Source organism: Myotis daubentonii, chromosome 6 (assembly GCF_963259705.1).
Source record: "Myotis daubentonii chromosome 6, mMyoDau2.1, whole genome shotgun sequence".
In the NCBI taxonomy this organism is placed as follows: domain Eukaryota; kingdom Metazoa; phylum Chordata; class Mammalia; order Chiroptera; family Vespertilionidae; genus Myotis; species Myotis daubentonii.
In genome coordinates this window covers 96,424,132-96,437,747 of record NC_081845.1, presented here as the reverse complement: position 1 = coordinate 96,437,747, position 13,616 = coordinate 96,424,132, and the positions used below count along the sequence as shown (strand labels likewise).

General features: G+C 40.8%; 2 protein-coding genes across 14 annotated transcripts in view; both read right to left on the bottom strand.

The window, feature by feature from the left end:
- LOC132237505 (butyrophilin subfamily 1 member A1-like) overlaps positions 1-13,616 on the bottom strand; it is a 120,055-nt gene that overhangs the window by 82,754 nt on the left and 23,685 nt on the right. The window lies entirely within an intron of this gene.
- On the bottom strand, positions 10,506-13,166 carry LOC132237506 (butyrophilin subfamily 1 member A1-like). 3 transcript variants are annotated; one of them, XR_009453537.1, is made up of 3 exons: positions 12,540-13,166; positions 11,446-12,059; positions 10,506-11,268 (listed from the first exon to the last, which is right to left on the bottom strand). XR_009453537.1 is itself a non-coding variant. In XM_059702072.1 (3 exons), the coding sequence occupies exons 1-3, from the start codon at positions 12,052-12,054 to the stop codon at positions 10,715-10,717; spliced, it is 603 nt and encodes a 200-aa protein (XP_059558055.1). In that variant the 5' UTR covers positions 12,055-12,069; the 3' UTR covers positions 10,516-10,714. The 3 variants fall into 3 exon arrangements, 2 of the variants coding, with proteins under 2 accessions (XP_059558055.1, XP_059558056.1); XM_059702072.1 differs by lacking the exon at positions 12,540-13,166 and having other exon boundaries at positions 10,516-11,268; positions 11,446-11,472; positions 12,033-12,069; XM_059702073.1 differs by lacking the exons at positions 11,446-12,059; positions 12,540-13,166 and adding an exon at positions 11,378-11,402 and having other exon boundaries at positions 10,516-11,268.

The following is a 13,616-nucleotide window of genomic DNA, read 5'->3' as shown; positions in this document are numbered from 1 at the left end:
TTGTCAATGTCATATCTGATAAGGGCCTAATCTCCAAAATTTATAGGGAACTCATACAACTTAACAAAAGGAAGATAAACAATCCAATCAAAAAATGGGCAAAGGACCTAAATAGACACCTTTCAAAAGAGGACATTCAGAAAGCAAAGAGACATATGAAAACATGCTCAAAGTCACTAATCATCCGAGAGATGCAAATCAAAACAGCAATGAGGTACCATCTCACACCTGTCAGACTGGCTATCATCAACAAATCAACAAACGACAAGTGCTGGAGAGGATGTGGAGAAAAAGGAACACTCGTGCACTGCTGGTGGGAATGCAGACTGGTGCAGTCACTATGGAAGACAGTATGGAGTTTCCTTAAAAAACTGAAAATGGAACTCCCATTTGACCCTGTGATCCCACTTCTAGGAATATATCCCAAGAAACCAGAAACACCAATCAGAAAGGATATATGCACCCCTATGTTCATAGCAGCACAATTCACCATAGCTAAGATCTGGAAACAGCCTAAGTGCCCATCAGTAGATGAATGGATTAGAAAACTGTGGTACATCTATCTACACGATGGAATACTATGCTGCTGTAAAAAGGAAGGAACTCTTACCATTTGCAACGGCATGGATGGAACTGGAGAGCATTATGCTAAGTGAAATAAGCCAGTCAATAAAGGAAAAATACCACACGATCTCACTCATTCATGGATAATAGAGACCATTATAAACTTTTGAACAATAATAGATACAGAGGCAGAGCTGCCTCAAACAGATTGTCAAACTGCAGCGGGAAGGCCGGGGAGGGTTTGGGGGCAGGAGGTAGGCGGGTAAGAGATCAACTAAAGGACTTGTATGCATGCATATAAGCATAACCAATGGACATAAGACACTGGGGGATAGGGGAGTCTAGGGCGGGGGGATAAAATGGACACATATGTAATACCCTTTGTAATACTTTAAGCAAAAAAAAAAAAAGAGAGAGAAAATAAAATGACACATTAAAAAATGGTAAAATTGTAGTAGTAATAATACTGGTTTAAAAATAGAAATGTAGTCATTAAAAAGATAAAATCAGGTGATGAAAAAAGAAAAGAAATTGTTTATTAATTAAGAGGTGAAAAAAGAATTAAGAAAAATAAAAATGTGCAGTAGTAAAGGTCCTTCAGATCCTGTACTCGTCAGTCTGGCTCGCCTTAGTCCTGCCAGGTATTCAGGAGAGTGTTGAATTTCCCTGTGATACACTGTTCCTCCGTCTTTTAAACCACAGTCCTGATTTTAAAGCAGGCTGTATTTGTTTCCCAGACTGCCTTAATTTCTATTTACAGAAGAGTCAGTTCATGGTTCAGCCCCTGGGTTGCAGTGTTTCTGGATTGACCGCCAAGGCTATAAGTCCTCTCTATCCAGTAGTTAGTGTTTATTTTCCCTATTGCACTTAAAACTGGTTTGGGAGAGTCAACTGCCCTGAGCTGGTTCTTTAATCATTACTCCCTGCTGTGTTTCCCAGGTTCCACAATAACAACTTTTCCATGCAGACTCTGTGAGTGACCCCAATTGGGCAATCCTATGTATTGAGTTTAATCATCAAACACAAAGATTTAAGAGGGAGAGAAAAAACAAGATCCCGAGAAGTTGCACAAATTTGCAACCCTCCACCTTCCAACTCTGTGCGCAGTCTCTTCTGTGCATCCTTTCTCCCCTGGCACTAAGCAGCCAGCACACTGGCAAAATCCGAGGCTGCCTTTTTGCATCCAGTCCAGCTAATGGGCTTATTTTTAGCGTTCCCTTCTGCCAGCAGCCCTGCTGCCTTTTTGCATCCAGTCCAGCTATGGGCTTATTTTTAGCGTTCCCTTCTGCCAGGACCCCTTCCACACTCGAGGATCACGCTGGCCCCAATGGCCGCAGACTTTTTGGGGTGCAGATTTCCCATGCGCATACCTCTCTCCAACCTGAAGTGCAAACCACACCTTTATCTAGGCGAAATCTGACCTTTCCGTGAGAAGAAGTGGGATCCTCTGAGTCCACATAGTCGTGCTGTTTGAGATCCGGTGTTTCTGGGTTAGTAGCCAATCTCTGGATGCCGTGGATGCCGGGTCTTTGGATGTATAGGCTTCCAATAACAGCCACTCCAGATGGCGTGGTCTCCGTTGCTGAGCCGGCGCTCCGGGAGAGATTTCAGCCGCAGTCTCCAACCGTCTCCTTTCTCCGAGAGTCCTTTGCCTTTCCCAGCTGCAAACTGTCTCCCAGCTGAATACCTTCTGCTTATTCAGGCTGTATGTTACCTGTTTCAGCTGCTCACCCTATCTGCTCCAGGACAAGGCATGGGACACGTCCATCTATACCTCTGCCATTTTCTTCCTCCCCTCTGACCATTTTTTTAATTGGACTGTTTTTTTGGTGTGGAGTTTTATGAGTTCTTTATATCTTTTGGATATTAAACCTTTGTTGGAGCTATTGTTTGCAAATATCATTTCCCATTCTGTCAGCTGTCTCTGTTTAGTTGTCAGTTTCTTTTGCTGTGAAGAAGCTTTGTAGTTTGATATAGATCTATTCATTTATTTTGGCCTTTACTTCCAAAGTAAAGGGATCAAGTTCATAAAATGTCCTATATGACCAAAGTTTGTAAGTTTAGAACCTATGTTTTCTTCTATGTATTTTAATGTTTCAGACCTTATATTTAGGTCTTTGATCCACTTTGAATAATTTTTTGTACATGGGGACAAACTATAATCTAGTTTTATATTTTTGCATGTGGCTTTCTAAATTTCTTAGCACCATTTATTGAAGAATATTATTTTTATCTTGTGTTTTTGGCTTCTTTGCCAAAAATTCACTGCCCATATTAATGTGGTGTTTTCTTTTAATGTGGGCTCTCAATTCTGTTCCATTGACCTGTGTGTCTGTTTTTCTGCCAATACCATACTGCTTTAACTACCATAGCTCTGTAGTATAATGTAAAGTCAGGTAGTGTGATACCTGCTTCGTTCATTTTTTTTCTTCTCAGAATCGCTTTGGCTTATTAGGGTATTTTGTGGTTCTATATACATCTGTTGATTTTTTTGTCCTCTTTCTTTAAAAATTGTCATTGGAATCTTGATAGGGATTGCATTAAGTCTGTATTGCTTTGGGTAGTATGATCATTGTAACTATGTTGATTATTCCAATCCATGAACATGGAATAGCTTTCCATTTCCTTGTTTCTTTAAAAATCTCTTTTAATAATGCTTTGTAGTTTTCAGTATATAGGTCTTTCACATCCTTTGTTATGTTTTTTCCCCTTTGGTATTTTATTTTTTTAAATGCAATTGCAATAGGAATATTTTCATTTCTTTTTCTGAAGTTTTGTTGTTAGTATATAAGAAAGCCATAGATTTTTGTGCATAGATTTTGTATCCTGCAGTTTTACTGTACTTGTTTATTGTTTTATTAATTTTTTGTGTGTGGAGTCTTTGGGGTTTTCTATATATAGAACCATGTCATCTGGAAAAAGTGACACTTTTACACCTTTCTTCCCAATTTGGATGCCTTTTATTTCTTTCTCTTGCCATATTGCTCTGACTAGGACTTCCAGCACTATGTTGAATGAGTGTGGTGGAGTGGGCATTCTTGTCTTGTTCCGGATTTTAGAGGAAACAGTATTTATATAAATGTAATAGCTAGAGCAGCCATTAAAAATCTCTTTAAAGAAATACACTAGAGTGCAGGTTATATTTTCCCTGCCTACAGCTTGAAGACACTGTGATTTGAATCTAAGGTAATTACTGCTATTCCATGTCATCCACAAATAATTAGCCCCAAATTATAATAAATTACCATGGTTTGCCCTCTTCATGAAACGACATGATTATATTATAGTTTTTTCCTTTCGCATATTTAAAATAAAAACACTTTGACAAAAAAAAAAGTGCTGGCCAAATAGGCAGACATGTCATGCACCTCAGGCAACGGTTCTCAACCTTGGCTGCATATTAGAATCACCTGGGAATCTTTTTAAAATGCTGATTTCTGGGCCTCATCCTCCGGAAATTCTGTTTCTTTTTTACTAATGTTGTTGCCCCACCCCACAACAAAGAAACAGAATTTCCAGAGGATGAGGCCCAGAAATCAGCATTTTAAAAAGATTCCCAGGTGATTCTAATGTGCAGCCAAGGTTGAGAACCACTGTCCTAGGGCCAGAGTAGAAATACAACTAAATTGGAGAACATTCACCTGGCATTTCTGATGTCCAGCTGAGGAGGAGACTTATATCAAAGAATGACAGAAAACACCTGGAGACTGGTAGGAAGGGCGAGGTGGTTAGAGGAGCTGACCCAGCTATCAAGGGTGACAGGCCAGCAGGCAGAGAGGGAGGCGGGAACTGCTGGCTACATTAGTCTGTCCCCTCATAAGATAGAGGGCTGGAACCCTGACTGGGCTTCACAGCACCAAACACCAGAGCCAAGACAGGCAGCCCCTGTAACACTTAGGCGTGAAAGGTGGCAGGGTTGCTAGCTGCAAGGAAGTCTGGAGGCCACAGACCAGAGTCAGTTGGAGAGAAAGCCACAATTTCATGTTTTTTTTTCTCTAAACCCAGAGCCCAGGAATTTCATTTGCAAATACTCATTTGGTGCAGGGAGAGAGGGCGATGTGCACTCCAGGTGCTCAGGGAGAGGCTGAGGTGGGAAGCATTGCAGGGAGCAGCCAGGAGCATTTGGTCCTTGGCCCCCAAGCTGAAAAGGCCATTTTTCCTGAGAAGAGCTAGCTGCTCCCAACAGCCAGAGGGCAGGTGAAGAAGTAATACCCCACCCTAAGTGATACAGCTCAGCCTCAGGAGCCCTGCCTGCACACCCTGCATTTTGAGGTTTTCAGAGGCAAACACTTTCAAGGAGCCCTCAGAGACTGGATTGGGGGAGAGGCCATTGGCCCACTATCCTGGGAGCCAGGCTGATATTTTCCACATGCGGGAGAACTGAGAAAAACTCTGGGTTTCCAGCAGATCCCATCCAAGGATCCCTGTCCAGCCCAGGGCAGAGTAATATTTTGGGCCACTTGCTGAGACATAGCTCTGGGAAAGGGAAAAACACCTACCATATTCCTCAAAGCTAAACAGCACCTTTCCTACCTAAAGCCCTTTCAGAAACAGACTTGAGTGATTAAGATCCACAGCTGGCTAGCAGGCAAAGGCGGGCAGAGGGGGAGCCCAGGGAACCAGGGGAAGTTTGCCTACCCAGCTGTGGACCCCATTGTGATAGTATATATACTTTAGAGGGCAATTGGCCCCTCCTGTTTGCAGCCAAGGCCTGTGGAGACAGACACAAGCAGTGGATCAGTGGAATCTCTTGGAGCTTCAAGCGGGTTGCTGAAATCCAAAAGTCAGTGTCTGACCAGTGGTTAGCACCAAAGTTCCTAACAGGAAGCCCAGAATTGGCAAGCAACAGAAGAGTGGGTTCCAAAGTGAGCTCCCACAGGGCATTACACTCGGCTGAAATGAAGGCCACTTCATTGTTGTCTCCTTTTTGTTATGTTTCTCTATTTTCTTTTCTCTTCTCTTGTATTTTTTCAGTTTTTTTAAACCCTTATCTATCTGCTTTATTGATTCTAGTCTCTGTTGTTCATATATCCAATTTTTCTCTTTTCTTTTCCTACTCCAGTTTTTCTTTTTTTTATTTTTTCCACAAGTCAACTTTTTTTTTCTTCCTTCTCTTTGCTTTTTCTCATGCTTTCTTATCTTTTTTTCTTCTGACAAAGCCAGCCTGAGTGCCTGTGGTGAAGTCGCCCCAGGTCCCGGGCACCAGCTTAGCAAAATCTATAACCCCTTTGTAAAGGCACAGAACAAGTGAATAAAAATAAAAATCAGAGGTCTCCAGCAATGGTGGGCCTCTCTCATCACAGTCATTGGGACTGGGTGGCATTTAAGTATTTATCTAGGGCAGTGATGGTGAACCTTTTGAGCTCAGCGTGTCAGCATTTTGAAAAACCCTAACTTAACGCTGGTGCTGTGTCACATATAGAAATTTTTTGATATTTGAAACCATAGTAAAACAAAGACTTATATTTTGATATTTATTTTATATATTTAAATGCCATTAAACAAAGAAAAATCAACAAAAAAATGAGTTTGCATGTCACCTCTGACACGCGTGTCATAGGTTCGCCATCACTGATCTAGGCACCATGACTGAGACGCACAAGTTCAAGTCATGATCTCTGCCCTTAAAAAATTCACAATCTTATTAGAGCTAGTGGATGATAAAAGTGCAGTAATAACATCAGAACATAAGGCAACAATACAGAGAGGAACAGAGGCAATTACTAGGATGACTTTCCAACAATTAGTACAAAGAGTATGTGCTGTGAATTGAATAAAAAAATGTGTGTAAGTAGTTGCTTCATGGGTATGGCATCCCTTCCTATTTAAAGGAAGCTGAGTTCCATGTGAACTGGGTAATATGCTATGATATCTGAGGCATAGGACAAGGGAGGCCCTAAGTGTACTATGCTTTGATATTTGAGTCATTCTTTATTGTTCAATGTGATATATTTCTGTACGCCTCAGTTTTGTAATAGTTTAATTACTAGAATAATACATCTTGCTATAAAATATTACTAGAAGATCAAATGATCAGGTGACATTTATTGTTATTTTCTATAAATGAACACCATCTCTGGTATGCTAAAGTGATAGGTATTATAGAAATATTCAGATAGGGAGACCTACAGGCTTGATTACAAGTGAGGTTTACTATCACAACCCACATTTATTGCTTAAAAAAAAGCAGGGAGCCAACTAAAAACTGAACCAAATATAAGCCCTTGAGGGGCAAATGTAAATTGGATAAGCTTTGCTATTACAAAGCAAGAAGAAAAAATTCAGATGCAAGAATGAGAAGCACATTGCATCCACTCTAAGTTGCTGCAAAAGAAAAAAAATGATATCTATGAAAATACTTGATACAGATTGTGAAGGGTCAGCTACATAAGAAAAAGGTGTAGGGGTCCCAAATTGCAGAGGGTGCAGGAGGGGCTGAGGGATCCCCCCTCCCCACCGTGCACAAATTTCATGCACCGGGCCTCTAGTAAATAAATAACATACAATAAAAATAAAATCATAAATGGCAGGGGGAGGGCCAAAGGCAACTTATATAATTTTTTAATTCCCCCTCTCCCCTCATTGCTTCATAGTCAATCATTCCTCTAGACTTAATGATCTCTCTCTCTCTCTCTCTCTCTCTCTCTCTCTCTCTCTTTGAGAGTGCAAAAGAGTGAAGCTATCCATGTGAGTGAGAAACATCGATTGGCTGCTCCCCCAACCCCATATGCGCCTCGATTCCCAACTAGGGATCAAACCCACAACCCGGGTATGTGCCCTGACATGAATTGAACCTGCCACCTTTGGGTGCCTGGGACAATGCTTCAATCAACTGAGCCACACTGGCCAGGGCAAGGCTGAGTCTTTTAAAGTGCCCTGTGATCTGAACCCAGGTTCCTTGTACCAAAGCAAGCGATGAGGTGATATTTATAGTAAATCGGACTCTCATGTCATTTGGGAAATGTGGGTCAGGCTGACACTGCACTAAAGTGGGCCTGTGGCTCTCTGACGTGGAAACAATGAGGCTGTGTCTCGGTGCCCGTGGTGCCAGTCCCAGGATCCATTGCATATGGTTTGGTGTTCAGTATGAACACACAGTTACTTTGTCATTAGCATATAGTCCAGGTCTCTCTATCCCAAGAAATTACTGTAGAACTGTGAACAGCATTTGTGATAGAGCATGAATTAGGGGTTTTGTATGACAAAACAGAGAAGGAGCAGTACTGCTCTGGAGGTGGAACTTTATTTCTCCTTGTTAGAATCCTGTTCGCCATGAAGCCAGCCTTGAAGGATGAGTGGTTTTGATAGGAGTTCCAAAGAAATTATCTTTGGAGGATGTAGGCTTTTGCTTTAAGCCTGCTGACTTATAAGGAGACTTCCTCTCCTTAGATTCTGTCTCTTTTTTATTTTCATTTTGTTTTAATGTTTAAAATATTACAAAGAGTAGCACATATGTCTCCTTTATTTTTTCCCCTTGACCTTCCCCCGGCCTCCCCTACCCCCCAGTGTCTTGTGTCCATTGGTTATGCTTATATGCATGCGTACAAGTCCTTTGGTTGATCTCTTACCCCCCAGATTCTGTCTCTTAAGCGTATAAAAGCCATGGGAGATTAACCATAAAACGGGAAGGTGAGGCTTGGATAGTATGTTGGGTTCAAATCTTGTTTGGGGAACATTTTGATTGAACTGTAGAAAACTGTTTTAGAAGAATTGATGGCACTTTGTGGGTGTGTAGCTTGACTGCCTGATGCCTGGCAGTCAGTGCCTGAGGGCTGCACTCAGTTGGTCCCACAACATACCAGAGCTCCACGCCGTCTCTTCAGGGGCACCTGGGCATATACAGCAGTCACATATGGGCCGCATCTCTGCTATTGCACCCACTGAGGCCCTGTGAGAATGGTGGCATTAGGATGAAAAGTTCAGTGGAATTATTGGGATAAAAATAGTCCATTAGTTTGCTAGGGCTGCTGTAACAAACAACCCCAAATAGAGCAGCCTAAACAACAGAAGTCTATTGTCTCACAGTTGTGGAGACTAGAAGTTTGAGATCAAGGTACTGGCAGGGCCACAGCACCTCTGAATGGACTAGGAAGGGCTCTGTCCCATACCTCTCTCCTCACTGCTGATGGTTTGTCAGCAACCAGGGACATTCCTTGACTTGTGGCAGTGAAACTCCAATCTTGGCGTCATGTTTCCCTGTGTGCGTGTCAGTGTCCAGATTTCCCCCTTTTAAAAGGACCCAGTCATATTGGATTATGGATCCACCCTAATCCAGTATGACCTCTCCTTAATGAATTATATCTGTGATGACCCTACTTCCAAATAATGTCACATTCTGAACACTGGAGGTAAGGACTTCAACCCATGAATTTGAAATTTGGAGTGGGGGAGTACAATTCAACCTGTATCATAGTGTATGCTGAGGAGGGACTGGGAAACAGGGAAATATAAATAGACTATTTATATACTAGGTAACTATTTTGAAAAGTTTGATTATGAAAAGAGAATTAGGAGCATATCTCAGAGAATACAGAGCTGATGAAAAATTGTATAGTTTTGAATTTAAGATGAGAAATATTTAAAAAATTTTAATATCAATGGAAAAGAAAGCTATGATAAAGGCTGAGAGGAGTAACTGATGGATTCTAGTACCAGAGAGGAGAGTACAGGATGGATGCAGAGAAGAAGGAGTGGTGATCCCTGTAAAGGAAGAGGGATGCTTCCCTTAAGGTAATGGCCAGGGAGGAGTAGTGGAGAGATGCTTACTCAAATAGGTTTGTTATATTAGTTATTACAAAGTTGAGACAATTTCATCTTACAATGTTGAGACAATTACCTTTTGACATCTCCTCCTTAATTATTAGTATTCACAGTGGACATATAGCAATATCGAGAAAAGGGGAGCAGTAAAGGTGGAATTTAAAAGAAAGTGAAATTTTTAATAAAATTGACCACAAAACTAAGGAAATGCAAATGGTTGGAGATACATGTGAGGAGTACCAGAGTGCTGGTGTCCATGCTGTGATAGTGACTGTACTATCTTGTATGTGTAGATCTTTGTAGCATGGTAAGCTGCCTGTCTGAGAAATAGATAACTAGATTAATCAATATTGTTTTTCCAAGCTGATGTGACAGGAGAACAACAGCATCCAGATTTCCATTTATTAGCAATAGAATACTTGACAGTATGAACCATGACACCGATAGAGAAAAGGGGAGTAAGTGAAGTCAGGAGTGTTGACGGGTCAGGAGAAAGTGAGAGGCCCCAAGGAGACTGACACACTGGGGGCGCAGGACTTTACACCTCGGGGTTTACTTGAATATTCAACTGTAGATGTCATCTGCTACCATCCTTCAAGGGAGAATTCATCAGTCAGTCAGATTCAATCACTAGAGACAATTATTCAACATATAAACATCTTAAAGATATACAAGTTTATTTCTCACAGAAAATAATTCTGGAATTGGGCAATACAGTATTTCAATGATGTTGTCAAATACCCAAGCTCATTCTGTCTTTTCTATCATCCATGTCATTGTACATGGTCATAGATGTGTTTTGAGTTCCATCCATGATGAAACATTATAGCCAGCAAAAAATAAAGGAAAAAGGACATAATTTCCCTTAAGGACACATTTCAGCAGTCATATAGGATAATTCACCTTACAATACAGGGGCCATTATTCAGTCACATGCAGCAGGGGAGGTTAGGAAATCTAACATTTGTATTAGGCCAGTGATGGCAAACCTTTTGAGCTTGGCGTGTCAGCATTTCGAAAAACCCTAACTTAACTCTGGTGCCGTGTCACATATAGAAATTTTTTGATATTTGCGACCATTGTAAAAAAAAGACTTATATTTTTGATATTTAGTTTATATATTAAAATTCCATTTAACAAAGAAAAATCAACCAAAAAAATGAGTTCGCATGTCACCTTTGACATGCGTGTAATAGGTTCGCCATCACTGTATTAGGCTGTCCTAGGACAAGGCAATAATGAGAGGAGTCTAACTAAGGAAGAAGGAGGAACTGATATGAGGGAAATCATCAGTGTCTCAGAGCTTCATTTTGAACATGAACCAGTAAGAAGAAGGACAAAATCAGTTTATATCATAATTGGGGCCCAAAGTAATACTTTCTTATGAGAGTTAATTAGGAATATCAATTGTAACATCAGGCGTTCTTCCCCCCGGGCAGATGGTTAGGGAGCCTGAGTCAGATGACCAAAGCCTGAAAAGAGGTTTTAGGGCACCGTAGAACGTGTTCTTAGGAAAGCTGAATATGTGGGACCCATCTGTCATGTTATAGAAAGATACATCTCCAGCCTCATAATCCAGGAATATCCCCAATTTAAGGAGTCTTTGTTTTAGACTAAGAGGGGTTTCTGGGGAAGTGAGGGCCCAGTACGCCCCCTCATAGAGCCTTATGGCCCAGAAACCATTCTGTGGAGACATAGTAACCCTCCCTTTCCTCGTGACATTATCCCTGCAAATTCCCAGGTCCCAGGAACGTGCGTTCCCAACCTCCACCTCCCAGAAGGATCTCCCTCTCCTGAGGTCCAGCTGACCCAGCACGCAGGGAAGGGAGTCAAATCTCTGTGTGGAGTGGGGTAGATCTTGACAAGGCTCTCGCCAGGTTACTCGTTTCCCATCTTCACACAGGAGGGCAGGATGGGCAGTGCCTGCATCCAGAATCACATTTACTGCAAAGACAAGTGGACCGCCATGTTTTCTAGGAAAGTTTCCATAGACCTGGGCCAGAGAGTCCCCATTCTGTGAGATCTGCTCTGGCCCTGGGTAGACCCAGCTCACCTCCACCCATCTTTCCCCAAGGTCACCCCACAAGGATCAGGGTCTCTTCGGGACCATCACAGACCCACCAGTTTCGAACTCCTCTTTTCTCCAATCTGAAAGGAACAGAACAAATGAACATCAGGACCCACCATTTGAAAGATACGCTGTCTGTCTGTCCAGAATTCTATTAGTATAAATTCACTGGGGTTAATTCAAGATAAAACAACAAAAGATAATACTCTGTAATATACTACAGGCTCTTGTACCACCTCCTAAATTATGTCTGACTTGAAGATCTGACCCATTCTTATGCGCTCCTCACACAACATTCCTATAGGATAAATATCTATAATCTATTTAGGATGTTTGACAGTAAATAGGGCATAAGGTGAGTCTGACCAAATAACTTATTTTTTTGCTTTAGTTTCCTAAATTTTTAGCAGATGATGAACACTCTACCTATGCTTAAGACAATGTGAGATGAAATTAATAAATAAAATCTACTAAAATGTAATGTTTTAAACACATCCTTATCTGTTAAAATATTGAATAATCTATTGAGTTCATGGAATGTATACTTTGGGGTTTCTTTGATTTTCAGAATTGCACACACAGTATTCAACTAAAAATCTTTGATAATAAGATTTCTTTAATCACAGTCCATGTCACTCACCAGCATACAATGGCGCCTTCATCCAAACTGCAAAAAACAAAAAACAAAAACAAAACAGGGAGCTTTAGCTTTGTTCTTTTCCTGTTTTCTCTCAATGTCTTTCCATTTCTCCCCGTCTTTGTCCCATTTCTTATGAATTCTTTGAACTTCCTCTTTCTGTCTTCTATTATATTCATATTCCATTTTTTTCAAGCATGATAATAATGTTCTGGTGTAGGACAGATGGAAACAGAAGCAACAAAACGTGGGAGCCACAGAGAGAGGAGTGGAAGGAGGGAGCATAGCATGAAGACAGGAAGGAAGAAAGAGGAGAGGAGAAAGGTCATGCAGAATCATGTGTGGTTTGCAGTTCAGAGAGAATTTATTGACATTTAAAAAGAAGATGTTTCAAATGCTCCTTTGCAAACTATAGACACTTTGTTGTACTTCTGCCTCCTCTCCTACTGCCATCAGGGCAGGACCCGAGTGACAAACAAATGGAGCTTTCTGAGAAGAAGCGTTACTCACCCAACTTAAATTGAGCCTTCCTCCAAGCTGAGATAAAAGATACAAACACACAAATATGAGACAGGTTTCCTCAACTTCATTAAGAAGATGCAGTTAAAGCCATACATTCAACAATGTTTGTGTCTGCATATTGGCCAGGTAATGCCCATTTCAAAAATAATGAAAGAAATCTCTAATGTTTGTTCCATCTAAAAAACGTTCCTACAAATTAAAAATACATGAGGATTTAAAGAATTCTTGTAAGGGGATAGGAATATCTTAGAAAATGGCTTTAGACTTTAGAGATAAATTGTCAATTATGTTAAATTGAGTGAAAAACACATGTATAAAACACTCTGAAGGAAACATAATTTGTTGAATTAATAATTAAGTGAATAAAAATTAAGAGGAGTAATAACTAAGAAAAATAACCAGGCAAAATCATGCAAAAATATTTATGTACCATGGGTAACTTGAGAATATGGTCAAGAGAAGCAAGTCTCAAGATTATATTTGACATGACTTTAGACCAGCGGTTCTCAACCTGTTGGTCGTGACCCCTTTGGCGATAGAAGGACCCTTTCACAGGGGTCGCCTAAGACCATCCTGCATATCAGATATTTACATTATGATTCATAACAGTAGCAACATTACAGTTATGAAATAGCAACGAAAATAATTTTATGGTTGGGTCACAACATGAGAAACTGTATTTATTGTTTTTTAATTTTTATTTTTTAAATATATTTTATTAATTTTTTACAGAGAGGAAGGGAGAGGAATAGAGAGTTAGAGACATCGATGAGAGAGAAGCATCAATCAGCTGCTTCCTGCACAGCCTCTACGGCAGATGTGTCCGCGACGAAGGTATATGCTCTTGACCAGAATCAAACCTGGGACCCTTCAGTTTCCAGGCCGACGCTTTATCCAGTGAGCCAAACCAGCTAGGTCATGAGGAACTGTATTTAAAGGGCCAGAAGGTTGAGAACCACTGGTCTAGACTCTAGACAAATGTGAAGAAGGCAGCATAGAAGGAACTATCTCACTCAGTAGTTTTGGAGTTTGAAACCTTCCATTAAGAATTGGGACATCACACAT